This window comes from Sturnira hondurensis, unplaced genomic scaffold, assembly GCF_014824575.4.
Source record: "Sturnira hondurensis isolate 20B ecotype Veracruz unplaced genomic scaffold, ASM1482457v3 Scaffold0001221, whole genome shotgun sequence".
NCBI lineage: Eukaryota > Metazoa > Chordata > Mammalia > Chiroptera > Phyllostomidae > Sturnira > Sturnira hondurensis.
Window position 1 is genome coordinate 7,128,121 of NW_028073852.1, and position 26,730 is coordinate 7,154,850.

The window sequence follows — 26,730 nt, forward strand, 5'->3', positions numbered from 1 at the left end:
TCACAGGCACATGACTGGTGCCTGGGGAGACTCGCCCAGCCCTCAGTCTGTCTGGTGGGGGTGGGGGTGGGGGAGGGGAATCAGAAACAGGCCAGTGCCCTGGCCAGAGGCTGTGGAGGGCTGTTTGGCAACAGGGGTACTGGGTAGAGTCAAGTCCTGTCCCAGCATCAGCCTGAGCTTTTCCAGTGCCATCGGGCAGGCCACTTTCCTCGTTGTCGATTTGTAATTAGATACTATTTTACCCAAGTGTAACATGCAAATAAATTTCAGTCAAACTGGAACACAAAGTAGAACTCTTGTCCTCTCTCACTTCCGACTCTAGGCATCCACTTTCCAACCCTGCGACAGCTTCTTCTGTGAATTTCCCTTGCATCTCTAAATTGGTGTGCAGATGAGAATTCTTTTTTACGTTTTTTTATTCATTGATTTTAGAGGGGAAGAGAGGGAGAAAGAAACATCGATTTGTTGTTCCACTTATTTACTCATTCATTGATTGATTCTTACAAGTGCCCTGACGGGAGATTGAACCCACAACCTTAGCATTTTGGGATGATGCTCTAACCAACCGAGCTACCTGGCCAGGGCCTGGATGAGAATTCTAGATTTGCCTTTGGCTTCAGTGCATTCATCTGCACAGCGGGTGAGCCCCGTCTTGCTCCCTGGCAGCTGGGAGGTTCAGGGGCTCCAGTGAGCAGCTGCCCCTCCACTTGGTCCTGGCGGCAGGACCACATCTCTCTGCGGGGAGACTGATGCTGGGTGGTATCTGTAAAGGCAGCTGTGGGCTGCGGAATGAAGGGTGGAGAAGGGGGTGGGGAAGGGTAGTGGGGTCAGAGAAGCCCAGGAGGGGACTGGTTTACTTGGCTCTGAGGAGGCCCTGGCTGGAGGGGCCTTGACGGATCCTCTGGCCCAGGGTTCTCAGCCCCAGATTTCCCCCTGGAGTCACCTGGGGAGCATTTGTAGCCCCAGAGATCTGAGGTGCAGGTCTGAGGGCCCGTCTAGCTGAACCACTTCCTATGCAACCAGTAACCTGGGGCTAGTGAGAAAACTCCTCTGGGCCCCTCACTCTTACGAGCTGTGTGGTTTGACTTGTTCTCCCTGCCTCATTATCCTGATCTGTACATTGAGGACATTGGCAGTGAGGCCCTCCTCCACGGAGTGAGCTCATGCCCAGGAGCCCCTAGCACAGGACCCAAGACAAGCACACACTCAGATAATGAGGACCCCGCCCTGGTGGTGGTTCCTCCCCTGGGGGTCTCCCAGCAACCCACCGCACACACCCCCCTTAACCAGGGAGATTGCCCTCCCTGCCCCTCAGCCCACCTTGCTTTCTTCTCCCTAGCCCTGGCCTATATGTCCCCCAGGCCCGCCTGGATCCCCCGTGTGACTTCCCATTCTGCTGGCCTGGTGTCCAGAATTCTGTCCACCTGGGGCGATTTGCACCTGGCCCATTGCAGACTCCTGTGCAGGACACCCCTCGCCCTAGAACCACCACGGTCCCTTAACCAGGCAAGGGCACAGGCGGAAGAAGGAGAATCCTTCCCTCAGCGATAGGGTCAGGGCGGTGGGGGGGGGTGGGGCACAGGGAAGGATGTACTGGGCTCACTTCTCCCATCCAGATATGGGAGCATCTGCAGGAGAGAGAGAGCGTATTACTGGGTTCAAGCTTCAGGGATATTCTTTTTTTTTTTTAAATATTTTATTTATTTATCTTTTTAGAGGGGAAGGGAAGGAGAGAGGACAGAAACATCAATGTATGGTTGCTTCTCATGCATCCCCTGCAGGGAATTGGCCCCTGCCGGAAACTGGCCTGCAACCCAAGCATGTGCCCTGACTGGGAATCGAACCGCGATCCTCTGGTTCTCAGGCCCGCACTCAATCCACTGAGCTACACCAGCCAGGCTTCAGGGATATTCTTGTTTGTTTATTTGTTTTTCATCTTCACCAGAGGACATTTTTTTTCGCTGCCCTTTTAGAGAGAGAAAAAGGAAGGGAGAGAAACTGATGTGAGAAAGCAGCATCAACTGGTTGCCTCCCGAACGTGCTTCTGGGGATCACACGCGCCTGGCCCAGCCCAGGAAATGCATGTGCCTGGGCCTGGGATCAAACCCACAACCTGGGTGTGTGCCCTGACCAGGAAGCAAACCCACGACCTTTCCCACAATGGGAGGACCCTCCAACCAACTGAGCCACAGGGGCCATGACTGAGATGAAGTATTGTACCCTTTTCTGAACTTGAGAACCTCCTGAGGGCAGCTGTGACCCCGAGGGGTGGCTGCCTTGCTGGCGGACTCCAGAAGTGGGAGCCGGTTTTTGTCAAGGGCGGCAGCAGACAGGTTGGGCCGAGGACAGAACGGGAAGGGCGGCAGAGGCTGTGGGAACTACTAGTTAATCGTTTGAGCCAGGACATCAGTGAGCTGAATCAGAACGTTGTGTTGCAGGCCCACTCTGCACACATAGTGTTGTCCTCCTAACAACACTGCAGGGTACTATCTCCCTTTCCCAGTTGCAGGGGGCGCAGAGGGTCTTGTCTCCCAGCTACTAAGCACTGGTGTTGGTAACAGAGCCCAAGCCGATCAGCCCCTGGAGCTTTTGCTCACAACACCAGGCTCCACCGAATGCTGGTAACAGCTCGGCTGCGTCCTCCATCCCAGCCCGTCCAACCCACCTTGAACTTTCCTGGCCTTCTTCATGCAAGCCCCCTACCGCTCAAGAGATGTTCGCCCCATGTCACGTGGACAGGTCCGCTTCCCCGTCTATGAGACGGGTGCGCAGTGACTCCCGCACGCCCTCCACGCAGTGGTGTGAGGCTCCAATGGGTGACGGATGCGAAGAGACCTCGTAAACAGGCACATAGGAAACTAGAGGAGTTCTAATGAGGTCATCGAAGGGGTTCCTCTGGTTCATCTGAGGGTCTGCTTCTGAAGCACAGGGCCGGGGCCTAGGTGAGGAGACTGCCCTCCCCACGCAGCTCAAAGAGGTCAGGGCAGCGTCACCTCCAGGAGCCCGAGGAGGAACAGAGGCAGCTGCCAGGAGACGGGGAGGAGAAGAAGCTGCCCTGCAGGCACCCTTTCCCGGTCACGAAACTCCTTCAAACTTCGCATCTGTCTAAACCTAGAGCTCTCAGCAGCCTGGAGAGGGAAGTAGGACCAGAAATACTCTCGTTTCCACTTTAAAGATGAAGAAACCAAGGCCCAGAAAGGTGACTATTTCCCCCAACAAGTTAGCGGAGAAATAGATGCTTAAATGCACTTCAGGAGACTTTATTTCATTCTCTTATATTAGGATTGTCACTGGTTATGATTTCTGTATTTAAAAAAGGGGGTCCTGCTAAAGTTTAAGATTCACAGCGTGCCAGGTTCTGTACTAAATTTTCCTGTAATCTCGAACACGACTGGGCCGGCGAGTACCATGATCATGCCTGTCTTACAATGAAAGGAGCAAGACTCAGAGAGGTTAAGCAACTACGCTGAGGTCATGCAGTTAAAAAGGTGTGAAGCCAGCAATTGAATCCAGGTCTGGCCGAGAGCCCGTGTTTGTAACCATCACAATATTCTTTCAGTGTAATACTGTGACAGCCAGCACCTCTGAGTACTTCCTTTTATCCCAACCTGCTCCACCCTCCGTTGGCCCTCACCTTGGGCTAATCTCCAGCAGTTAATCCCTTCTCCACTCCTTCTCCCTTTCACTAGGCTGTCCTAGGCCTTCCCTGTCACGTCACCTGTTCTGTTGCCCTCACAGATGTGGTGGCTGCATGGAAGTGTCTTATTTATTCATTTGTTGGTGTCTCTTGCACCACAAAGTATGAGCAGGGACCTTATATGGCTTGTTTGCTGCTGTCTCCAAGTCTCGATAACAGTATTTGGCACACACAAAACACTCGAAAACAAAAAAGAAAAAAAGAGAAATGCTCAGTAAATCAAAAGAGAGAGAAAAAGGCAGAGTCGGACAGAGAGAGAGGCCAAGCCTTTGGTGTGGGCCCTGCTGGGACAGCTTCTCCTCAGTGCAGGTCACCGTGACCTGGTCACTCCAGGCGGCCTTGGTTAAACGAAGAAGCGAAACCCACACCCCCAAGAGGCAAGGACCCTGCACGGCACTAGCTAGTGCTTGCTAGGCTCACGGCCCTTACAAAGGAACACATGTATTTTGTGACTTTCCTCTAAGAAATTTTCAGAAATGAAATTCATACACAATATAATTTTCCTATGCACAACATTTTTAGAAACCTATATAGACTTCATTTAGTAAGTATGTAATATCCATGCATATAATATATCGTATGAAGTATTTTACATGCAATATAATGTATAAAGTAATATAGGAGAAAATAAAAAGAAAGTGACTTAGAATAAAGTAAGATGTACTTCTGTATGTGAAAGTCCAGGCTCAACCCCATGTGGAGACAGAAGCTTGCAAATGCATGTGAGTCACTGGTGTGGGGACCAGAACCACACGCGTGGATGTGTGTCAGAGTGTTGTGTTAGCAGCTCAGTCACATGAGCTAGGTTTTTTAAACTTACTGTTATTCATGTATTTGTTTATATATTTTAAAAGATTTTATTTATTTATTTTTAGAGAGAGGGGAGGGAGAAAGAGAGGGAGAGAAACACTGACTGGTTGCCTCCTGCATGCCCCCAAATAGGAACCCAGCCTGCAACCCAGGCATGTGCCCTGACTGGGAATCGAACCTGCAACCCTTATGGCTCCCAGGCCAATGCTCAATCCACTGAGCCACAGCAGCCAGGGCTCATTTATTTATTTTTATTCCTGTTTATTCTATTACAGTTGTCACGCATTTCCCCTCTTTGCCCTCCTCCGTCTAGCCCACCGCTGGATAATAAAGTTTTAATGGAGACAAAGGTAAATCTTCCCTACGATTTCATGGCAGTTTCCTTCCTGGAAAATTCAATGTATTTTAAAACCATTCGAAACAGAGGGATGTGGGTGGAATAGAGCTAGCTTCTAGGTCAGGTCATGAACAGGTTTCTCTCACTTATGCAATTGCCCAGAAATACAGGGGGAAATTGAGCGGTGTACAGGGCAATTCCTTGATGTGTCCAACTGTCCTACACGTTATAGGATATTTAGCATCGCTGTCCTGCCTTCTGGCAGGTGCCAGAGGTCCGGATCTTTTAACCACTACAAACACCATCATTAATTTCCGAATTGGCCCCTAGGGGGCGCTGGTGCTCCAGTCGCGAACAGCTGTCTGGCTCTTTCTCCAGCGCTCTGGTTTTTGAATTAACTTTACCTTCGAGATTGTTTTACATAGCGATGTGAAGATCTGCATCCCTTTCACGTCGTATTCCGTCATATGAAGGACTGTCATGCAGTTCCCTCTCCATAACATTCTGCTGTTACAAACGGCTACAGTAAAGGTCATTTCGCACGAGTGTAAGCCTACCGCTGGAGGAATTCTGAGAAAGGCCGGGCTGGGTCACAGCATTTGGGCAGTTGGAATTTCGGTAGTTACGGCCAAGCACTGCCTTCCACGCGGGTAGATTAGTCCACACTCCCCAGGCAGAGCAGGAGAGAGCCGTCCCAGAGCTCTGGGAGTCAGCCTGCCGTGGGGCCGGGTGCCACTTCTGAGAGCCATCTTCTCAGACCCAGGGTGCCCCAGGAAAGCTTTGGGTGTCCAGAAAGTCCCCAGCCCACCTTCTCAGGCCATGGACAAAGGTAAGGTAAGGAAGGCCTTTCCCTAGATAGGTTGATCCTGGCCATTACATTTAGTCATTTTTTTAACCTCCAAAAAAGACAGTTTTGATGCTCTTCTGATTCTATAAGTGATAGAGCATGGGGCAAAAGTAGGTTTATAGTTGTGAGTACCAGAAACAGTTTATTCTTGCATTATCATTTCTTAATTATTACAGTATTTGCCATATGAACAACCGTCCATCTACTTTTGCCACACCCTGTACATACGTATTTCAAAGGGGGAAATCCCTTTCCCCACCAACTGGTTGCTCTGAAAACTTTAAAGACTTCAGAAAAAGTGTAAGAATGGCTCAATGAGCACCCATATACACTTCACCTTGACTCACCAGTTCACATTTTGCTACATTGGCATTATCTTTTTTTTTCTGAACCACTTGAGACTAAGTTGCAGACGTTCACTCCTAAACACTTCAGTGTGCATTTCCTAAGCACAAGGACGTTTTCCTACAAAACCACAGTGTGGCAATAAGTTTAACATCGCCAAATTAATGGTAAATTAATGTCTATTGTACCAGCCTCATTCAATTTTGTCCAGTTGCCCCAGTAAAGTCTTCTATAACTCTCGCCCCTGACTCCCTGCCCTCAGGATCCAAATAAAGACCTGACTTGGCATTTAGCTATAAGTCTGGAGTTTGGATTTCTCCTCTTGGGCTCAGTGGTTCCCAAGCCCCTGGCCCTGCCCCCAGGTAGGCAGCTATAAGTGGGGACAGTGCCGGCCGTGAACTCAAAGGTGTTGATGGGGTCCACAGGAGGGATCTGAGCCTCACTTCAGCCCCCAAAATATCTTGTTAAGCCCTAGGTTGCAAGCTGGAGGGGACATTGCCCCTGCCCCAGGGCTCCCCCTGAAAGAATTCTGCCTCCATAAATCACCTTCTGTTTGTGACGCTCTCCCAGTGCTAGGCAAGGACTGGTCCATCAGTTCCCACTACCACCTCTGGGGCTGGTACCATTTTCTCCCCTTTTACAGTTGAAAGGAGTTTCTGTTTTTCCATCTGATGAGGAAGGCAGTGGTGGCCACGTGGGGCCACGTGATGAGTCTGGAAGGGCCCCTGGGTGTTCGGTCAGTGGGAACTGTGGCCAGGTCAGCCATGACAATGGCTGTCTCCTCCTCAGGGCTCCAGGCTTGCTCCTCTGGGCAGGCAAGTCTAGCCAGGTCTCTAGAGCTTCGTGGGCATCTCAACGCTGCTGATGCACCCTGCAGCCGCTGTCACCATTTTTTTGGAGATGCCTCCACTGGCTCATGGTGTCTCGTTGCCCACAGATAACCTCTCCTGCCTGCCCAGACTGCTACCACTGCGCTGGACTTTGGTCACACCAATGATGCCCTAGGGTTTTGAAGCATCTACCTGTGGGGGAAGGCAAGAATGGTGATCTGCTTAGCTCCGGGTCCCTGCTAGGGGCCACAGAATTGTTTGTTGACTCTTATCATAGTTTTTACAAACATGACCCTAGTCAAGAGTTTGTAAGTTATGCAAGATGGGTGACATCATCTTTACTTTCAGATGAGGAAACTGAGGTGTAGTGACAACTCTCAAAGGCATCCTATTGCAAAAGGAAAACCGGAAATGAAATTCAAGTCCCACATTCTACTATGGGGGAAGCTGAGACTCAGAGGTCACCAGGTTTGATTCCTGGCTCTGCTCCTTTGCAGCTGTGTGAACTTGGCTGGAAGGGCTGGAAGGAGTTATAACTCTCCGTGCTTGCATTTGGAGATACAGATAGGACCAGAAACAGAACCTAGAGGCTCTAAAGGCCCTTTCCAGAACTTTCTGTTCCACAGGTTTTGGAAGGCAATCAATAATAATAATAATAGTCATGAGTGCTTTGCCAATGGCCTAAGCACTTCACAGTTATTAACTCATTGAGCCCTCACACAATTCCTGCGCGGTGGGTACATTATTATCCTCATCAGCTCGTTTTGTAAGTGGGGAAACGAAGGTTTATTAGAGGCACTAAGAGACTGGCTAGCGGTGGCACAGCTTCTGCAACAGGAAAATAGAGCGAGGTCCCTGCCCCCCACTGCTCTGGTCTTGAGGCAGGTAAGCGGTGCTGCCCCGCACAGCCCTATATTTCTTGGAGCTCTTGGGGCCTGAGGCCTGACTAGATGGAACAGGTGAGCAGGTCGCTCTGCGGGGATAGGAGCCCTGGGTTGAGAGTGGGGTGGGGTGGGAGCCCCTCGGGACTCAGACAGGCGGGGCATCAATTCTGACTTTCTTTTGGTTGACTTTAGTGCTATTTGATCTCTGGGGTCTCCGTTTTTCTTGTTTGTATACGGGAAATTGCATGGGAGAAACCTGGGTTCTGCCTCCCATTTGAATCATTACAGGAAAGGACCTCCGCTTCCTCTTCCGTAAAATGGGGAGAGCAATCTCTTGGCCGGTGCTGTGAAACTGTTCAGGTAAACCATAACTTTGAGGTTGTAAAGGTCCTTAGTAGAAGCTGGGTTTTCGCCTGAACCAAGAGTTTGTAACATGATTTCGTGTTATTTCAGACCTCAGCTTGGTTTGAGAAGGAAATGAAAAGGGCGACCGGCTGCCACTTCACCGGCCACAGATCGCACTCTCCACGCCCCCTGATTCGGGATTCCCGGCGGTGGGAAGTCGCAACGCCTTTTCTCAGGGAAAGCTCAAGGTAGGCCCCGTGGCGGGCACGTGCTGGACGAGCATGCGCCGAAAGGCTGAGCTGCTCTAGATCCGGGATGGGTCGCATCTGGGCGTGAGGGGCGGGGAGGCTAGTTACGTCAAAATCGCGACCTTCCCTTCTTAAAGGCGCAGGCTCGCACCATGTCTCTCCCCTGCCCCCCGCCCCGTTCGAACAAGTATCACGGCAGCACAAAAGTTTTAAAGATAAGGCCCAGTAAAGTCCCCCTCACTGGGTGACCCCAGTGAGGTCTTGGTGGCGGGGCTGCCCGGGAGAGAAATGTGTCTCCCTGAAGGGACGGATCAGAGACGTCGGCGTAAGCTTTAAGCTCAACTGTCACCCGGGGAGGCAGGGGAAAACTACCTGGCTGGTTCCAATTCCGAACTCATAACTTCCAGCCTCAGTTTCACCTTCCGTTGAATGGGTTGAATAATGACCTACTTCTAAAAGTTTGGAAGCTTAGAAGGAAGACCTGTGTGAGACTAGCCAACACACAAATGTTGGTCCCCTTCTCCCCTATTAATCCTCCCTTGTGCGGAGGACTCTGAGGCCCAGAGCGGTGTGGAAATGCCCAAGGTCACGCGGAGGTGGGACCGAGCCCAGGTGAAGCCAGGGTGAACCCAGGGCTCCCGGTTTCCGGGCCAGTCTTTCCTCTCTGTCCAGCCAGCCTAGCTCCGACTAAAACTCGTGTAACCACACTGCCTACCAGCGCGCGCGCGCGCACACACACGCAATTTGTCAAACAATTTGTCAAACGTTTTTAGAGCCGAGTCCCATCCGATTATCCGTAAAATGAGGATAATTCTTGTTCGATGCGGTACCCGTGAAAGTGTAAAAACACAGCCCGGCGGGTAAATGTTAGGCATCACTCTGACCTTCCGTGGCTTTGGATTAATTCAACCCGCCGACACCACGCAGACTAGGCCACTGAGGAAGGGAGAGAGAGTGCATTTATTTACCCACGCTAGGCTGCCAAGTAAAGCGCTGGGGTTCCCGGTGCAGCGCTCCGCCGCAGGGGGGACTAGTGGGGTGGGAGTTCTGAAAATACGCTGTCAATGCTGTGCTGCTGACAAGTCACGTGCGACGTGGAGATCTGTGACCTTGGCGCGCGGGCCGGCGAGATACCAGCTACTTGGGGAAAAGGGATCAGCAGATCCCCCGAGACGGCCTCGAGTGGGCGGGGCCGGCGTCACTCCGGGCGTGCGTCCGGTCGGTCCTTGGGGGGCGGGGCCTCACCCCGTTTTCCGGGGGCCGAGAACGGGCTCTGCGGCCTTCCTAGACAGCCTTGCAGCTAAGCGAGAGCGCGCGGACCCCGCACCGGCCGCGGAGCCCTAATGGGCCCGCCCGGCCCCGGGCCCCGCGCCGCAGGAGTGCCGACCTAGAGCCAGGTGGGTAGGGCGGGATCGGGGCTGAGGGCCGGGTCAGGGACTAAAGCCCGAGCTGGGGGTCTGGGGGTCTCAGGGATCCTGAGCTAGGGCTGGGCTGGGGGTGGGGAGTTGCGGGCCGTTGAGTCGATCAAGGAGGCTCCACCAGGTGCTCCTTTCGCGTGCGGCAGAGGCGGGGAGTGTAGCCGAGCGGCAAGGAGAGACCCTGCCTCCCTATCCCTTCTTCTTGCTCTCTCGGTCGAGTCCCCCGGCATGTAACTTTGGGGGGAGAGAGCAAAGAGATTGTTCTAATCTCGCCCGGGAGGGGACGCGGGGAAGGGCTGGGAGCCCAGTCTGCGGTTCAAAGAGGTGGACGGACCCTTAGGCGCCAGCAGATCTGTTTATACATATCCCACATTGTCCAATCTCACCTCTCTCTACGTCCTGCGACTCTGGGCTTGCAGGTGCCCGTCTCAGGGCAGGCTGTTGGAATGGCGGGGCAGGGTGCAGAGGGATGGCTAAAGCATTTTGATCTTTGGGCTCCTGGGGCCAAACCGGGTACCGTCGCCGAGGAGGTGAAATGTAAGCCTGTATGGTGCGGGTGAGGAAATGGCGGCGAGCCGTTATTGCCGGTTAACCAACCGGTGACTGTCTCAGCTTCCTGCCTTACTACTCCCAAAGTGACCTTGGGAAGGTCACCTCATCTCTCTGAGTCACGCACAGAGAGACCTACCTTTGGTAAAGTGGAGATAACAGTGCCTGCTGTGAAAGGCTATAACAGTACCTTGTAAAAGGCTCAACTTAAACTCATCATACTCACTGAGTGAGTGGGGCGAGGGGTCAGGATAGTCAGAAAGAGCCCTGCCTCAGTTTTCCCCAGCTGCTGGTTCTGGTTTGTGACTGAGCTTTGTTTTTTGTTTTTTGTGTTTTTCAGAATTGGAGCTACAAAATGGCTGATCAGGATCCTGGGGGCATTAGCCCCCTCCAACAAATGGTGGCCTCGGGTGCTGGGGCTGTGGTCACCTCTCTCTTCAGTAAGACCTTGGGAGGTGGGGTGGGCATCTGGGGACCGGGGCAGATCAGAGATCAGAGGGGTCAGGAGTGGAATCTTAAAAGGAGCCTGCAGACCTGCCCTCTCCCGCAGTGACCCCGCTGGATGTGGTGAAGGTTCGCCTGCAGTCTCAACGCCCCTCAGGGGCCAGCGGTGAGTGTCCGACCCTGGAACTAGTAGAGGGTGGTACCCTCAGCGATGAGAGCCTCACAGCGATGAGATTTCTTGGAGCAGGTGCCGGGCTCTCCTGACTTGAGGGCCTGCCTTGTATTTTAGAGCTGATGCCTCCCACCAGATTCCGGAGCCTCTCTTATGCCAAATGTAAGTGCCCCAGGCCATAGGGAGCCTGTGAGTATCTTGGGAGGGAGAGTCCCGGTCTCCCCCTGGCACCTGTGAGCCCCACAGCCTTGGATAGGACGGACAGATGGGCTTCCAGGTTTCAATCAGCCAGCCCTCTGTCCTGCACAAGAAGGTTCGCCTGGGGACCCTGGCCTCTGCCAGCCTTTCGGAGCCACGGCATCCTCATGCTTCCCCCCCTTCTGCAGTGCTCTCCTCTCTCCGACCTACAGGGAAGTGTCTCCTGTACTGCAATGGAGTGCTAGAGCCTCTGTATTTGTGCCCAAATGGCGCCCGCTGTGCCACCTGGTTTCAGGACCCCACCCGCTTCACTGGCACCATGGTGAGGAGCAGCTGTGCCCTGGGCTGGGTCTGGCAGCATCCCTGAGGGTTCGGATTGCTTGGGCAGCAGACCCAGGAAAGAACAGCTGCTGCCCGGCATGTGGGGGCAGCCGGTGCTGTTTGGGAAAGGGTTCCCTGTGGAGGTCCTGCCTCCGTGAGCTCGTGGAGGTGAACGGGACACTCTCCCTGGGGCCAGATGGGGAATCGCATGTGTGAAGACCCATGGGGCACCGCCTCCCCACAGGCCCCAGGGCTGTGGGAAGAGGCGCGGGCCCCAGGCTAGGTCCCAGCCTGGGCCAGCCCTTCACTGGCCTTTCTCGTGTTCATCCTTCCTGCCCTGGGCTAATACCTACCCTCTTGGCCAGGATGCCTTTGTGAAGATTGTGAGACACGAGGGCACCCGGACCCTGTGGAGCGGCCTCCCCGCCACCCTGTGAGCGCCCCGGGCCTGCACGCGGTCTCCCCTCTGCCCTGCTGATGTCTTGCTCCCCCGTTGGCTGGCTGGTCGGGGCGGCGGAGGCCTGGGAGGTTTGGGAGTCCCCGCTGACATCTGTTCACCTCCCAGGGTGATGACTGTGCCAGCCACCGCCATCTACTTCACCGCCTACGACCAGCTCAAGGCCTTCCTGTGCAGTCGAGCCCTGACCTCTGACTTCTATGCGCCCATGGTGGCTGGGGCTCTGGCCCGCTGTGAGTGCAGCTCTGGGCCCTTGATCTCCCTTTGCCTGCCACACCCCACACCCCGTCCCAGCTGAGCTGTCCTCACTCCCAGCTTCCCTCTTCACTTGCTTGGGGGGAGGGAGACGTCTTGGGCTCCTAGACCCTGGGGCAGGAGCTTCGAGCTGATTCCTCCCCACTGTTCCCCACAGTGGGCACCGTGACTGTGATCAGCCCCCTAGAGCTGGTCCGGACGAAACTGCAGGCTCAGCATGTGTCCTACCGGGAGTTGGGTGCCTGTGTCCGAGCCGCCATGGCTCAGGGCGGCTGGCGCTCACTGTGGCTGGGCTGGGGCCCCACCGTTCTTCGGGATGTACCCTTCTCAGGTGGGCACCAGGGATGCGGGGGGTGGGTTAAGGGAGCCCTTAGATGATGCACAAGAGGTCTACAGCCAAGTCTCAACTTTGGTATCACTGATTATGAAGTCACTTAACTTCTCTGAGCTCTGACTGTCTCATCTGTGAAATGGGCTCAGCAAACAGGGTACTTCCCCAGGTTTTCATGAGGTAATTCCTACAGAGAGCCTGTTACAGAAATAGCATGTAGCAGGAAAGACTTTTACCTGGGAGGGAGGGGTTGTCGTGGTATCGGTCTGTGGAAGATGGGCAGTGTGGGCCCACCCCTCTGCCTTCCCCATGTCTAAAAAGTACCCTGTGCCCACAAGCCTTGTATTGGTTCAACTATGAGCTGATGAAGAGCTGGCTGAGTGGGCCCAGGCCAAAGGACCAGACGTCTGTGGGCATCAGCTTTGTGGCTGGCGGCATCTCGGGGACGGTGAGTTGCCTGGGCTGGGGGTGAGGCTGGCAGAGGTTTCCTCACGTGGTAGTGCATCCCTGGTGATAAGGCTGGCCGACCCTGGCTGAATGCAAGGGATGGGGGCCTGGGGATGGAGATGAACCCTCTCCCCACCCCACCAGGTGGCGGCCATCCTGACTCTACCCTTTGATGTGGTAAAGACTCAACGCCAGGTTGCACTGGGAGCGGTGGAGGCAGTGAGAGGTGAGGGGTTTGGCTGGTGTGGGGTGGGCACACGCCAGGGTCCAAGCGGGGGTCTTACTGGGCGGGGCCTTATGCCTGCAGTGTCACCCCCGCATGCTGACTCCACCTGGCTGCTGCTGCGGAGGATCCGGGCTGAGTCTGGCACTAGGGGGCTCTTTGCAGGTAAGAGAGAGCGAGAGAGAGAGCGAGCAAGAGAGAGCGCGAGCGCGCGCAGGCCCTGGTGGAGTCTGGCCCTCTGGGACCTGCCTCTGACCCAGCCTTGCCCGCCCACTGCAGGCTTCCTTCCGAGGATCATCAAGGCCGCCCCATCCTGTGCCATCATGATCAGCACCTACGAGCTGGGCAAAAGCTTCTTTCAGAGGCTCAACCTGGAGCAGCCTCTGGGCCCATGAGAGGAGCCAGGGAGTGGGGCCCATCTCTCCCGTGGATGGGGTGGAGCGTGAGGAGACTGAGCCAAGTGCCTTGTCCTCTGGAGAGGGGCCTCATACTTAACTCCTTCTCAACTCTGAGCTCCGGGGGTAGCTCCTTGCCCCTTTGGTCAACGCCCACTCCTGCCTCAGACAGCCTTCTTTCTGCTGGTCCTCATCCCAAGCCCCAGGGATCGCCCTCCCCTTTCAAGTTCAAGACCAAATTTGTTCCCTGCCCCGCTTTTGCCCATTTTTCTGTGTGTGTGTGTTGTAGCCAGCCTGTCCCTGGTGTTCCTTGAGTGTAAAGATGATGAACTCCTCTCCAGTGTCTGTGATTTGGGGGCTGTAGGGTTGGGGGGAGCGGGCTCGTGAGCACTCTGCCCAGAGGAGGCCTGGAAGGGACCTTGGTGAGGGCTTTGGCTGCCCAGGTGACACCCATGTAGAGGATCCCCCCACCACTTTAGTGAGGACCCATCTTTGGGGAGGGGTGCTCAGCAGGCAATATCCCTACAATGTTAGGCCCAGGGCGAGAGATGGTGAGACCTCTCTCCCCAAGGGCACAGGAAGCGATGACTGCCAGGCTTTGGCCTCATGGGAGGGTCAGCAACTGGGCCAAATCGGGGTTGCTCAGGATGGTGGGATGGAAGGAAAAGGCCCTGGCAGGGCTTGTCTCCTCCATCTGACCCCACCNGAGAGAGAGAGAGAGAGAGAGAGAGAGAGAGAGAGAGAGAGAGAGAGCGCGAGCAAGAGAGAGCGCGAGCGCGTGCAGGCCCTGGTGGAGTCTGGCCCTCTGGGACCTGCCTCTGACCCAGCCTTGCCCGCCCACTGCAGGCTTCCTTCCGAGGATCATCAAGGCCGCCCCGTCCTGTGCCATCATGATCAGCACCTACGAGCTGGGCAAAAGCTTCTTTCAGAGGCTCAACCTAGAGCAGCCTCTGGGCCCATGAGAGGAGCCAGGGAGTGGGGGCCCATCTCTCCCGTGGATGGGGTGGAGCGTGAGGAGACTGAGCCAAGTGCCTTGTCCTCTGGAGAGGGGCCTCATACTTAACTCCTTCTCATCTCTGAGCTCCGGGGGTAGCTCCTTGCCCCTTTGGTCAACGCCCACTCCTGCCTCAGACAGCCTTCTTTCTGCTGGTCCTCATCCCAAGCCCCAGGGATCACCCTCCCCTTTCAAGTTCAAGACCAAATTTGTTCCCTGCCCCGCTTTTGCCCATTTTTCTGTGTGTGTGTGTGTTGTAGCCAGCCTGTCCCTGGTGTTCCTTGAGTGTAAAGATGATGAACTCCTCTCCAGTGTCTGTGATTTGGGGGCTGTAGGGTTGGGGGGAGCGGGCTCGTGAGCACTCTGCCCAGAGGAGGCCTGGAAGGGACCTTGGTGAGGGCTTTGGCTGCCCAGGTGACACCCATGTAGAGGATCCCCCCACCACTTTAGTGAGGACCCATCTTTGGGGAGGGGTGCTCAGCAGGCAATATCCCTACAATGTTAGGCCCAGGGCGAGAGATGGTGAGACCTCTCTCCCCAAGGGCACAGGAAGCGATGACTGCCAGGCTTTGGCCTCATGGGAGGGTCAGCAACTGGGCCAAATCGGGGTTGCTCAGGATGGTGGGATGGAAGGGAAAAGGCCCTGGCAGGGCTTGTCTCCTCCATCTGACCCCACCCCCACCCCAGGTGTTCGGTTTCTTCTCTTCCTGGAGTTCAGCAAGTTCTCAAAGAATGTCAGGGTGAAGGGGTACTTCTGCGTCTTGGTCCTCTTCTTGGTGGACCTAATACTCAGGACAGTTCATATAAAAGTTACTCACTCCTGAACTGTTCTGACGCACCTGTTCCCACAGGGCACAAACCAGTTCTTGATGGCCCAGCATCAGGTTGGTTATGGGCCCCAGCACGGGCTCTGCCATGTTCTGCTAACCTGCGGACAGGGCCCTGTCCCGGCCCCCACAGACGAGCTTCCCTCTCCCTCGGTCCTCTGGTTTTTATTTGCCTGATTCCCTTGGAGCCCCCACACGGGGGTGCTGAGGAAGAAGTGACTCCAGGGCATGAGTACAGGGAGAGACAGAGGCGGGGGAGATGGAGGTGCTGAGGCTGGGCCCCAAGTCCCCAGGCAGGTGAGGGGGACGGAAGAGAGGAGTCCCATGAGGGAGCCAGCCAGGCAGGCATTGGTCACCAGAAGAATGGAACAAGCTTCCCCAAGGGTTCCCTGTGGCTTTGACGACCCCACCTGCCTGCCAGACCAGCATCCCTTGGCAGCCCTGGCTTCCTCAGACAGGAAGCTAAAACCGGAAGAAAAAGTCCCCTGGCTGGGCAGGCAGCGTTCTCTGGAAGGGTGGCCTGGACTGGGGCACTCAGAGGAAAGGCTGCAGGCATCGGTGCCCCTAGCAGGTGGGGCCGGTATGACCCGCACTTCAGCTGGGGCTCAGTGCGGGGCTGCCCTCGGGGCTGTCGCTCACCAGGCACTCGTTGGATTTGAAGCTCGCCAGGGACTTGCAGCTGGGGATGGAGGCCAGGGAGCCGCAGAGGCCCAGCATGGAGGGCGTGGGGTCCTTCCCTGGGGAGAGAGGGGGGTGAGGCCAGACCAACCAGTCTGCATGTGTGGTGGGGGGTGGGCTTGGGCTGGGGAGGGATAGCCCCTCAGGCCCCCCCACCCACCGGAAACTTTCCTCATTTCTGCAGCATTTGCATTTCAGTAACCTTGACAAGCGCCTGCCCCAGCCTGCAGAGCTGGGAACACTATTGTAATCGTCAGTTTCTGTCTCTGTCTCCCCCTGAGGTTCATCCTCTCTCTTTGTCCGTTTATTAAACACATCAGTGAGCACTCGCTCTGTTCCAAGCACTGGGGATACAGAGAACGGACGAGACACAGTCCTTGCCCCCAAGGAGCTCACAGTCTGGTGAGGAGACAGACACACGGACAATCACAAACAGTGTGGCAGGGTCACTTGTCCAAGGCCCGCCTTTGTCTTAAGATCTAGGGTCATCCGGTACAGTAGGGTTTTTGGAAAGAAAAGACAGGACGTCCAGGCACCAGGAAAACTAGGGTGGGAAACCCAGGTGAAGCCACAGGGCGGGCAACACAAAGTGCATGCGTTGAAGTCCTGGACATTCGCGTGACGGGAGCCACTAATTTGGCTCTGAGCTTCCTGGCAGCCAAAGAAAAAGGGGGAAACAAGGGTCAGGCAAGTGGTTCACAGAGTGCATGAGATACGAGCAAATGAGGCCGAGACTCCCAGGGAATGTGAAGCCCTCGAGGACGGCATAATAACAAAAATTCATTAAGCCCTCACTGCATGGCAACACTGGTGACGACTTTAATCAGCAACCCCGTTTCACAGGTGAGAAGTGACCAGCAGGGTGAATAATGGACCACAGTCCACAGCCAGAGGAGGCACAGCTGGGTTTGCACCAGGGTCTGCCTGACACCCAAACCAAGCTCTTAGCTGCTGTACCGACCTCTCTAGAAGGGCTGAGGGCAATGTCCAGGGCCTGGCCTGAGCCCTCCCCGCAGGGAGGCTGGGTGCTGGATTGGGGGCTCACCGATGGGGCCCCAGGGCTCCTCGTCCTGCTTGCCTTCTCCCAGGCGCTGGGAGTCTGAGCTCAGACTGGCTTCGGCTGACAGCGGATCCGTGCTCATGAAACTGTGTCTGCGGCAGAGCAGAGACCAGGTGTAAGGGCAGAGGCTCACCGCCCCCCAGGCCCCCTCCCCTAGGAGGAGCCTTCTTCCCTAGAAGGCCTCCCTCCTAGGCCTAGGCCGGACCTGGCTGTGCTTACCTCCGGTAGCGCTTTGGGTCGCCGACACCCTCAGCCCTGTGGAGCGTTCCCAGGGACGGCCATTGGTTGACAAGGGGGGTGGTGAGCTCCTTGGAACCCTGGGCCAGGGGAGCGTGGTCACCAGGGATCAGACCTGTCCTGGGATGGGGAGGGTGGGGTCAGGCTGGCTAGAGGATGGAGCGGAAGTAGGGAAGGGGATCTCAGCAAGGGGTGAGGGGAGGGGTTAGGATTGACACCTGGGTGGCAGAAAGGGGGACAGTATTGAGGATCAGTGGGGCAGGTTCTGGTTGTCAGTGGAGGGTCCTGGGAGGGGTCTGAGAGGTGACAGGGATTAGTGTCTCACGTTGGGGCTAGAGGGAGTAAGAGGATGTGGGAGTCAGTAGAGAACAGTGTAGAACCCCGGAAGCGGAAGCGTAATGGGGGCCAGTGCTTGGGGCATCATGCTGAGAGGTCATTGGCTGATGGAAGGTTTGGTGGGGAAAGGTCAGGGACAGTCGACGTGAGGTCAGGGGTCACCGTGGGTGATGCCAGCCAGTAGGCGTAAGTAGCAGATCGGAGGGAAATAATTTAGTCACGTTGATGTGATCACCTCGGAGTAACAGAGGTCCTTGTGAGTAGTGTTGGATGGCCGTCCCAGCTGACGGTGGATGGTTGAGGAGGAAGTGGGGAATGGGTCTTGGAGGGACCCCGGAATGTTAGTGGAGGATAATGTTACAGATTGAAGGGCACTGGTGGGATGTCAGGGTAGAGGCGATGGGGTCAGTGGTTTGATACTGGCGGCTGGAGTTGCGTGCGGGTATCAGGAAAGGCGAGGTTAGGGTCGGCGGGGGCGATGCGGTTGGGGCGGCGGGGTCAGGGCGCGCTCACAGCTGCTCCTGCAGCTCCAGAATCACGCCTTCCAGCTCCCGCTTCTCGCGCTGGTTCTGCGCGGCCGCCTCCTCCAGTTGCAGCTGCAGCCTCCGGTTCTCCGCCTCCAAGTCCTTCAGCTGCGACTCGCGCAGACGCACGAGCTCCTCCAGGTAGCCCTGCGGAGCGGGGGCTCAGCCCGGGCGGCGGCGGAGGGTCCCAGCAGCCGGCTGGCCCGCCCCGCCGTGCCCTCCCAGCGGCCTGTCGCCCGCGCCGCGCGGTGCACACCTTCTGCGCGTAGACAATGCGGAACTTCTGTTCCATCTTGTGCCACTTGCTGTACCAACTGTCCTCGTCGGTGACGAGCGGCAAGTACGGGTGCTCCGGCGAGTTGTCCTCGCTCGTGCTGCTCTCGGCGCTGTGCCGCTCCTCCTCGTCGGTCAGGTAGTCGTAGCTTGCGGGAGGGAGCAGTGGGCACCGATCGACTTGCGCGGCGTCCCACGCGGCCCCCCTGGCCTGGGGGCCCTCGGCGCCCGCCGGGCCACTCCCCTGCCGCCATCCCCGCCCCTCCGGGCGGGGGCCTGCCCGCACCCACCGCAAAAGTCGGGCTTCTCACCTCTGGGTGAACTTTAGGTAGGGCGTGTAATCGATGACCACGGGGGTCTTCCCGTCCAGCACCTCACCCTTTAGGCAGAAGCTGGGGAGAGAGAACCCATAAGGTTAGGGTGGACGTTCGAGGCGGGGGTGGGGGGGGCACCGCACCACCGCCACCGACGCCCAGACCCCACCTGAAGTCTATGGCGCTCAGGCCTATCAGCATCCCGGTGAGGACTGTGGCTTCCTCCCTCAGCATGATGGCTCCTGAGTCATAGAAGCGTCTGTAGGGAGTCGGAGCGGGGGTGGGACTGATGGTGCAGCGTCCTCCCAGGGAGCCCCCATCCCTCAGGGTCTGTCTTGTTGGCTTATTACAGTTCCTTCCCAGAGGAAAGAGGTCTCTGCTTCTTGCTCATCCCTCAGGTGTGGGTCTTGTGTCTCCCTCAGCCTGGGGCCCGCTGAGAACAGCACCTGTGTCTCCATCTATTAGAATGTTTCCCCTGAGACTAGACTCTCCTCAATCCTCCGAACTGCCCCTTCCCTCCAGTACCGGGTCATCCCGAGCCTTAAAATCCAGAAACGCACCGTTCCACCACCACCCCCTGCCCATCCTGCCTGCAGCCCTGCCTCCGGACACATTTCAGGGGATGAGCTGCACGCGGGGACCCTGCGCATGGGCAGCAGGCACACACTGCTGCCGCTGTCTGGGGGCGCGTAGGGCTGCGGGCTGTGGTCCTGGAACAAGGCCAACACGTAAAATGGTGCACAGTCTCGTCCAAGCGTGTGTCTAGATGTAGAGCTGGACATGAGACTGGTACTGGGAAGTGGTGGAAGACAGTGAGTGTGGCTTGGACGAGGTGATGGTGGTACCAACGGTGTGTTTCAGGACCCTGGCCTGGACTGGACTGTCTGGAGGAGAGGAAAGCTAGTGATGCCTGCTGGGAACTGCGGCCCAGCTAGGGCAGGTTGCTGCAGGAACTTCAGGATGGAGTATGCTTAGGCAGTGAACATGTACCCTGGGGCCTGCGGCCTGCGCTAACTGAGGGGGCCTGACCTGGTGGTCCGGGTGTCCCGCAGAGCCGTGGTGATGTACTCTGACATGCGCTTCTCCATCAGTGCCACCCGGATCCATGCCCGGCCCTGGAAAGCACACTCACCTTTACTTGCAGCCCTGAAAGGGACCCAGGTGCACACCATTGGGTCTGGACCTCCTGTGGCTCTTCTCCCCAGTCCCCATGGCATGGGTAAGGACCAAAAAGTAGGTAGTTCCCCTGTGTCCAGAGTAGGGAATGGCTGCCCGGGCCCACTGCAGACCACCCACCTTGGCTCGGGCTGTGCTGATGTTCTCCATGTTTTCGATGCTGCCCACACAGTTGTTGGGCACTTTGCTGCAGGCCAGCCGGATATAGTCCCAGAAGCCCCGCTGCCCGTCTGAGCTGAACCAGCTCACTGGACCTGCTGGGGCACAGGCTGAGCCAGGGCAGGGAGGGGGCTCAGCAAACAAGGGAGTTCGGAGAGGGTCCACGTAATAGGGCACATACATGCATCTGTATAAGCAGCCACACACATACATACGTAGTGCCTACCCCAAACGTGCGCACACACACACACACCAGCACAAAGAGCACGCCAGCATATAACTGCGTGTCCAGAAGACCCCTTCCCCTCTTCCCAGCCCTGTGCGTGAGCTTCTGTGAGTGGCCCAGAATTGGGTCCAGGGTCAGTAGTGGGGTTCAGAAAGCCACAGAGCAGATCCGAGCGGGGTGGCGGGGGAGCGGGCTGTTGGGAGGGCTGTGCTGCAAGGGGCGGGAGCCTGGCCTTACCCTTGAAACGGTGGCTGAGAATCTGCTCCAAGATGGCTGCGAAGTTCACGAACTCCTCGGACGAGTCGTCAATGGGCTCTGCTGTGTATTTCTCCAGCAGGGTTTTCACAGAGAACCTGGGGGGCAGGGGGCCGTGGGGTGTCAGGTGAGAAGACAGGGAGATGGTGGCAGGGGAAGGGCAACAGGCAAAGAAAGGGACAGAGGGCAGAGAAGTCATGAAGAGCATGGTTGGGGCGGGGCGGGGCAGGGGGGTGGGCAGGGGGAAAGGCGGGGGGGCGGGGGGGAGAGGTGAGAATATAGTGACCACAGAGGTGCCGTGACAGGGAAGCACTAGGGTGGCAGGTGGGACACTGACTGAGTGGGTGGCAGGAAATGTAACAGCCAGAGAAAGGAAGCTTCGGGAACCAAGTCTGAGAGGGCATGAAACAACAGGCAGGAAGTCCGGGCGCCCAGAGCCACCCGTCCTTGCCCACCCTCTGAGCTGCATCCTCTGTGTGTGGGTTGGGGTTTGGCAGAGTTAGAAGCTGGTCTGTGCCCATTCCCTGAGCCATCTTCTGCTCTTGCTGGAACAGCCTACAGTCCCTTCTGGGGTGGAGGGTCCCCTGTGCCAGGGCCTGTGAGTTGGCACCAAGCACATGGGGTGTGGGCATGCATGGTGGCCAGGTGGGCTCTCAGCACACCGGGGCCCTGTTCCCCCTTTTCCTTTCCAGCTTGGCCGCCTACACACCAGCTGCCCAGAGCCAGGCGGTGCGGAGCTGGGCTGGGGGAGTGCAGAGTGTGGGTCTGACAGACACACTGGGTGGGGGGGAGCATTGGCGGCAGATCTGTGGAAGGGGCCTTGGGGGTCCTGACACCGAGCTTCTCAGAGACGAGGGGAGAAGGCCCCCAGTATCCCATGATTGCCCTATGGTGGGTGGCAGAACAGATGCGGGGGTTGCTTGGAGCTGCCTTTTTTTCCCCCTAAGCTTATCAAGCCCCGTAATGTGCCCAGCACTATACTTTGCATGCGTTATCTCACCCATCCTTACAACAGCCCTGGGAGGTAGTTCCTCTTATTATCACCATCATCCTCATTTCACAGATAAGGGATTGACAGATTTGTTCACAGTCATGTCACTGCAGCTTGTCAGGATGCAAGTAGATATGTCTGATTCCAAAGCCCTTGTTCTTTCTGCTGCATCTTGTGGCCTCCAGGTGGCTGTCAAATTCGCAAGGACTTGAGCAGCCCCTGCCCACTCTGCCCTCCACTCTGCAGGCTCCAGCCCTGGAGCACTGGCCTCCCTGGCTCTCAGGCCAATGGCATAGCTGAGTCCAAGGGCCTCCCTCCCTTCCCTTTGGGCTTAGAGTTGGCCTGGCCTGGGATCCGAGCCAGGCCAGTGTTGGGACTGCACTGCGTGGGAGTGTCGGGGGGCGGGGGGCAGCCTGCTGGACTCAGTCTTCTTTCCTTGCGACACCTGTGTGACTTTGGACAAGTCATTTAATCTCTCGGAGGACTGTTGTCTGAGGCACAAACAGGAAGAATAGTACTTGCCTCATCACATTTTGGTTCGGATCCCAGACAGGACTGGGAGAAGGTTGAGTGCGTACAGGCTAGGGGTGGTGAGGAGCTGGGCCATGAATGGGAAGGCGGGGACATTATCTGGGCTTCATTATGCAGCCCCCTCGCTCCCACCCCGATGATTTGTTCTGGTCATCTGGGTCAGACCACAGTGGGAGCCTGGGGCTGGTTTCGGAGTGGCAGCCATCTGCCATTTGTCCTCAGGGGTGCTGCAGAGCTGGTCATTGCCCCGGGGAGACCCATGGTGTGCTCCCATGGTGTGCTTCCCATTAGGAGGTGCAGTGACTGCTGCAAGTTACCATGGAGACAGGGAGGCCATGGCCCAGGGGAGCCTTCAACCTGCTAAAGGGAACTGTTCTGGGAGCTGGAGGCGAACCATGTGACTGTGATGAGGCAGCTGAAACCCGAGGGGTTTCTGAGCCTTTGTGATGCCCCCGACCCCCCCCAAACCTATCTCTCACACTGCAGCTCTGAGTTCACTTTCTGTCCATCAGAACCTCTGCTTCTGCAGCCTAGGCCAAAGGGAGTTCCCTCCTTCCCCACATACTCAAGCTGCCTAGCTGCCCTGGCTGGCAAGAGAAAGAAGAGGAACCTAGGAGGTCAAGGGGGAGGAGAGGGATGGGGGGCATCATCAGGGCAGGGCTATGTTGTGTGCCGGGCCCTGGGCCAGGCTCCCACGTGGATTAGGTCATTACCATTCCTTGGCACGACTGGTACATCTGTAATTGGGATGATGAGGCACCCAAGGCCTGGAATGAGGAGGAAACTTCACCAAGGTTGCACAGCTAATAACTGGAGAAGTAAGAGCTTGAACCTAGGACCATCTGGGCCCAAGGCAGAAATCTTTGTTTTACACCACACTGGCAGGGTTGGGGTGTAAGGGTGGAGGTGGTGGTTGGCACAGGCACTCATCCCTTCTGTAACACTTCGGGCATTTTTACAGAAGTCTGGTGCGTACTGCATTGTGCTAGGCACTCGGGACACAGTGATGGGAGACAGGTACCACTATAGTGTGGCTGGGTGTGTGCCCGGGAACCTGGAAGGAGCTACAAGACACAGTAGCCAGGGCATCAGGTGGGCATTGATTGTGGTGTGCAGGCAGGTGGGGCTGGCAAGGGAAGACAACTGAGATGTGTACTGGGAGCTCCTTGCCCTCAGAGGTGGCATGGCGGGGAGACTGCAGCTGGAGAAGGCAGCTGGCATGGGGGCCCTAGAGGGAGAGGTGAGTGTAGGGGGTGCCGAAGTAGAGAGCTGAGTAAATGACCATTCCTGGCTTCAGAGCAGGGAAGGGGGGTGAGTCTCTGCAGGGCTGAGGTGGGAACGTTAACTTGGGGGGCCCCAAGAAAGGGGAATCTTCCCAACACTGCAATGCCCCCACCCACAGGGGCCAATGGGCCTGCGCTCCCAATCTCCTCCCCTGGAACCAAGGACACTCAGGTTTCTTTGGCCAGGCCCTCATTCCTTCCCCGAGCAGGGGCAGCTCCCCTCACCCTTCACTGGATGAGTTCAGGGTCTTTGCCCACGGTCTTTGCCCACGTGCCCCGTTGACTCTATCACAGAGGAGGGCACCATTCCTGCTTCAGGGTTCGAGCATTGGAAAATCTTCCAGAAAAGCCCCACTCCAGACAGGCTAGCTGCTGAGGAGGAGCGAGGGCGTGCTTGGGGGTGATCGTGCCCCTGCCCCATCAGTTCTCCTAGGCCCACTGCCTGCCTGCCCCCAGCAGGGAGCCAGCCATCACCACCCCTCCCCCTCACGCACAATGTCACTTCCTGGTTCTCACAGGAAGCTGCAGTGCCAATTAAACACCCCTCACCTTCCAGGCCCCAGGCTGGCCAGAGGCCTGGCTTGGCCTAGAGGGGTAGAGAACAGACCTTCAAACCCCTTCCCCGGTCTGGGCCTTTGGACGAGCTCCTCTTGACCCTGTGCCGCCTCCCTTTTCTCCAAGGCCTCTGTGCATCCTCCCGCCGGCACGCACATCCAGGCTTCCAAAGCCCGACCCCACGCCTCTCCCCGACCACCCCACCCCCACCCGCCCACGGAGCCTACCTGCACACGGTAATCAGGTTCCTACGCTCCACGGCCACATTGCGGGAAGACGCTTTCTTTGAGGACAGCCCCAGAGCCATGATGGTCTGGACAAAGCTCGCTTCCATCCAGATGTGCAGCCACTGCTGCCGCTGCCAGCTGCCCCTTGCCCCTCCGGGTACCCGGGCCCCCAGCCCCCGCCGGGTCACAGCTGGGCCCTTTGCCCATCGGGGCCCCTCATCCCCTCTACGGCCATCCCCTCTGCCACTGCGCCGGGTGCCCGGCGCCTTGGCTCCCTCCCCAGGCGGTGATTCCGGAGCAAAACAAGGCCGGGGAGGGAGCTCTCCGAGGTGCTGAGCCGGGGCCGTCACCCCCTCCCCTAGTTGCCCGCCCCACCTCGGCCAGTGACGTCAGGGCCCTGGGGCCCCGCCCCCGGAAAGCCGGGGACCAATCTGCAGAGGGTTCGGGATTTGGAGGGGAGGGGAGAGGACCAGGGCCCCAGGGAGGGCGGAGGGGGTCCCTACAAGAGTCAGGGATTGGAAGGAGAGGGAGGGAGCATCTGGGCTGTGCTCTACCCCCATACCCAGAGCCCGGGACCCCTCGCCTTGCATCTCTGAGCTCCGACACCTCTACTCTCCTGTTTCTGACCTGCGATGAGCGGTGTCTGGCTCAGATTGCTCCCCCAGCTGCCTGAGGAATGGAGGTCCTCACCTCCTGTACTCTCACCCCAGCACAACCCCCACCTTCTTAGCAAGACCAGGGCCAGGTCTGTGTTCAGAGAGGGCAGGTGGCCCTGCACTGCTGACTCAGGAGGCCAAGGAGCAGTCAGAGAAACCGCATATCTGTCTGGGCCCAGGATCGACTTGGCTGCGGCAGCCTTGGTGCTGAGCCGTAATCAAGGCTCAGGGGTGGGGGATGGGAATCCAGAATCAGCCGTGGGAGCCGAGCGCCTGGAACCTCTCAGGACAGTGAGTGGAGAGTAGACAGACAGCTAAGGGCCTGGGCTCTGCGGGGGTTCCCAGGAACAGAACTGTGGCCTACAGCAGCGTGGAGGCTGCTTCTCCTTGGAGTCTCACACACTCACCCCACCCCAGGGGCTCTGGCTTTTGGTTAAGCTCCCTGCTGACAGTGTGGCTGCCATCAACCCCCTCTCTGCGAAGCTGAGGAGGTCCCCGCAGAAGTGGTCGCATCTTTCACAGGAGGGGGGCAGGGAATGGAGGCCCAGTCTGGCTTCCCTGCTGCCCTCTGCCCCCCAGGTGCTCTCTCGCATTCCCGCTCCGTCCTGCCCCATTCCCCAATTCAGCCTGTTCTCTTTCACCTGCTGACATCCCGGCCTTCCACAGAAAGCGTTTCTGTGTTGATTAAAGGGGCCCCAGTCCTCTCCAGCTGGCCTCAGGAATGCCCGTCCCAGGGCTCAGCTCTCATCCATTCACCAACTCTGCCTGACCACGGGATTCACTCTCCTCTTCTAAGGGATGGGCAACATCTCCACGTTGATTCAGATGTGCACGCACATCTGATACGCCCAGCGGGTGGTGGCCCTCTGCTAGCACAAACAGAGGAGGCGGAGATGGAAAGACCTACAGAGAACCTAACTGTTGTCTGACTTCCCGGGTGCTGGGGAGAAGGTCCCGATGCCTGGCTCTTCTCTCATGTTCACTGAGGTTCATCCTCAATTCTTGGCTTCCGGGACCTCAGACTTGGTTTTTCCTTGTCCCTCTTTTGACTTTCCCTCTTGCCTCATCTCTAGAAGCCCTTCCTGGCATCCTCCTGCCTCCAGACTCAGGGTCAGTGGCAATCGTGATGTTCTTTTGCTTTTCAATTGCAAGATTTATCTTATGCACAAAAGAACACACAGACCACTAATGTGCAGTTTAAAGAATATTGACAAAGCAAACACTTGTGTCATCACCTCAAAGATCGAGAAAAGAACACTGTCAACACCCAGGACCTCCCATATGTTTCTTCCAGGTCTCATCTTAATTCATCCCCCAACAGATAACCACGGTCCTGGATTTTGTGACAATCATTTCCTTGACTTCCTTTATATTTTTATCATCTGTATGACCAGCAATAAAAATATAGTTTAGCCCTGGCTGATGTGGCTCAGTTGGTTGGAATATCGTCCCATAAGCAAAGGGCTGCAGATTCAATTCCTGGATAGGATTATGCCTAGGTCTCAGGTTCAGTCCCATTCCCCGGGCACGGACGATCTGAGATCTGAGATCTGAGCACATGCAGGAGGCAGCCAATTGATGTTTCTCTCCCTTCCTCTTGCTCTAGAGGCAATGAAAACATAATCAGGTGGGGCATATATGTGTATTGTCCAGAAAAATCCAGGCATTATTAATATAAGGAGAATGGTTTGCCCAACATCATGTAACCTGGCAGCCAAGGAGAGTGGACTGAAATGTGCATGTGTGAACACTGATGATTTCACTGTACTAGTCGATGGGAGTGGTAGATGCTGTCGAGTGAGCATACATACTGTGTGGCTGTTGCATTAAAAAATGACTGGGCAAGTGGAGCAACAAATCTGCATCAAATTTTGC

At 56.6% G+C, this 26,730-nt stretch overlaps 2 protein-coding genes across 9 annotated transcripts; one reads left to right on the forward strand and one right to left on the reverse strand.

Moving 5' to 3' along the window:
- The first annotated feature begins 9,601 nt into the window (after positions 1–9,601).
- On the forward strand, positions 9,602–14,854 carry SLC25A39 (solute carrier family 25 member 39). Of its 3 annotated transcripts, none has more exons than XM_037067665.1 (12): positions 9,602–9,740; positions 10,651–10,750; positions 10,861–10,920; positions 11,044–11,088; positions 11,313–11,446; positions 11,811–11,878; positions 12,011–12,135; positions 12,315–12,488; positions 12,827–12,936; positions 13,080–13,161; positions 13,243–13,323; positions 14,400–14,854. In XM_037067665.1, exons 2-12 carry the CDS (start codon positions 10,666–10,668, stop codon positions 14,513–14,515), a joined length of 1,080 nt encoding a protein of 359 aa, XP_036923560.1. In that variant the 5' UTR covers positions 9,602–9,740; positions 10,651–10,665; the 3' UTR covers positions 14,516–14,854. The 3 variants fall into 3 exon arrangements, with proteins under 3 accessions (XP_036923560.1, XP_036923553.1, XP_036923567.1); XM_037067658.1 differs by lacking the exon at positions 14,400–14,854 and adding an exon at positions 13,438–13,889; XM_037067672.1 differs by lacking the exon at positions 14,400–14,854 and adding an exon at positions 13,438–13,889 and having other exon boundaries at positions 9,603–9,740; positions 11,337–11,446.
- Positions 14,855–15,523: 669 nt separating this feature from the next.
- Positions 15,524–24,563, reverse strand: RUNDC3A (RUN domain containing 3A). 6 transcript variants are annotated; one of them, XM_037067702.1, is made up of 11 exons: positions 24,200–24,563; positions 20,595–20,710; positions 20,093–20,226; positions 19,826–19,911; positions 18,966–19,055; positions 18,794–18,874; positions 18,466–18,631; positions 18,199–18,356; positions 17,332–17,469; positions 17,098–17,204; positions 15,524–16,111 (listed from the first exon to the last, which is right to left on the reverse strand). In XM_037067702.1, exons 1-11 carry the CDS (start codon positions 24,304–24,306, stop codon positions 15,969–15,971), a joined length of 1,326 nt encoding a protein of 441 aa, XP_036923597.1. In that variant the 5' UTR covers positions 24,307–24,563; the 3' UTR covers positions 15,524–15,968. The 6 variants fall into 6 exon arrangements, with proteins under 6 accessions (XP_036923597.1, XP_036923590.1, XP_036923581.1 ...); XM_037067695.1 differs by having other exon boundaries at positions 20,093–20,229; XM_037067686.1 differs by having other exon boundaries at positions 20,093–20,241.
- Positions 24,564–26,730: the final 2,167 nt, after the last annotated feature.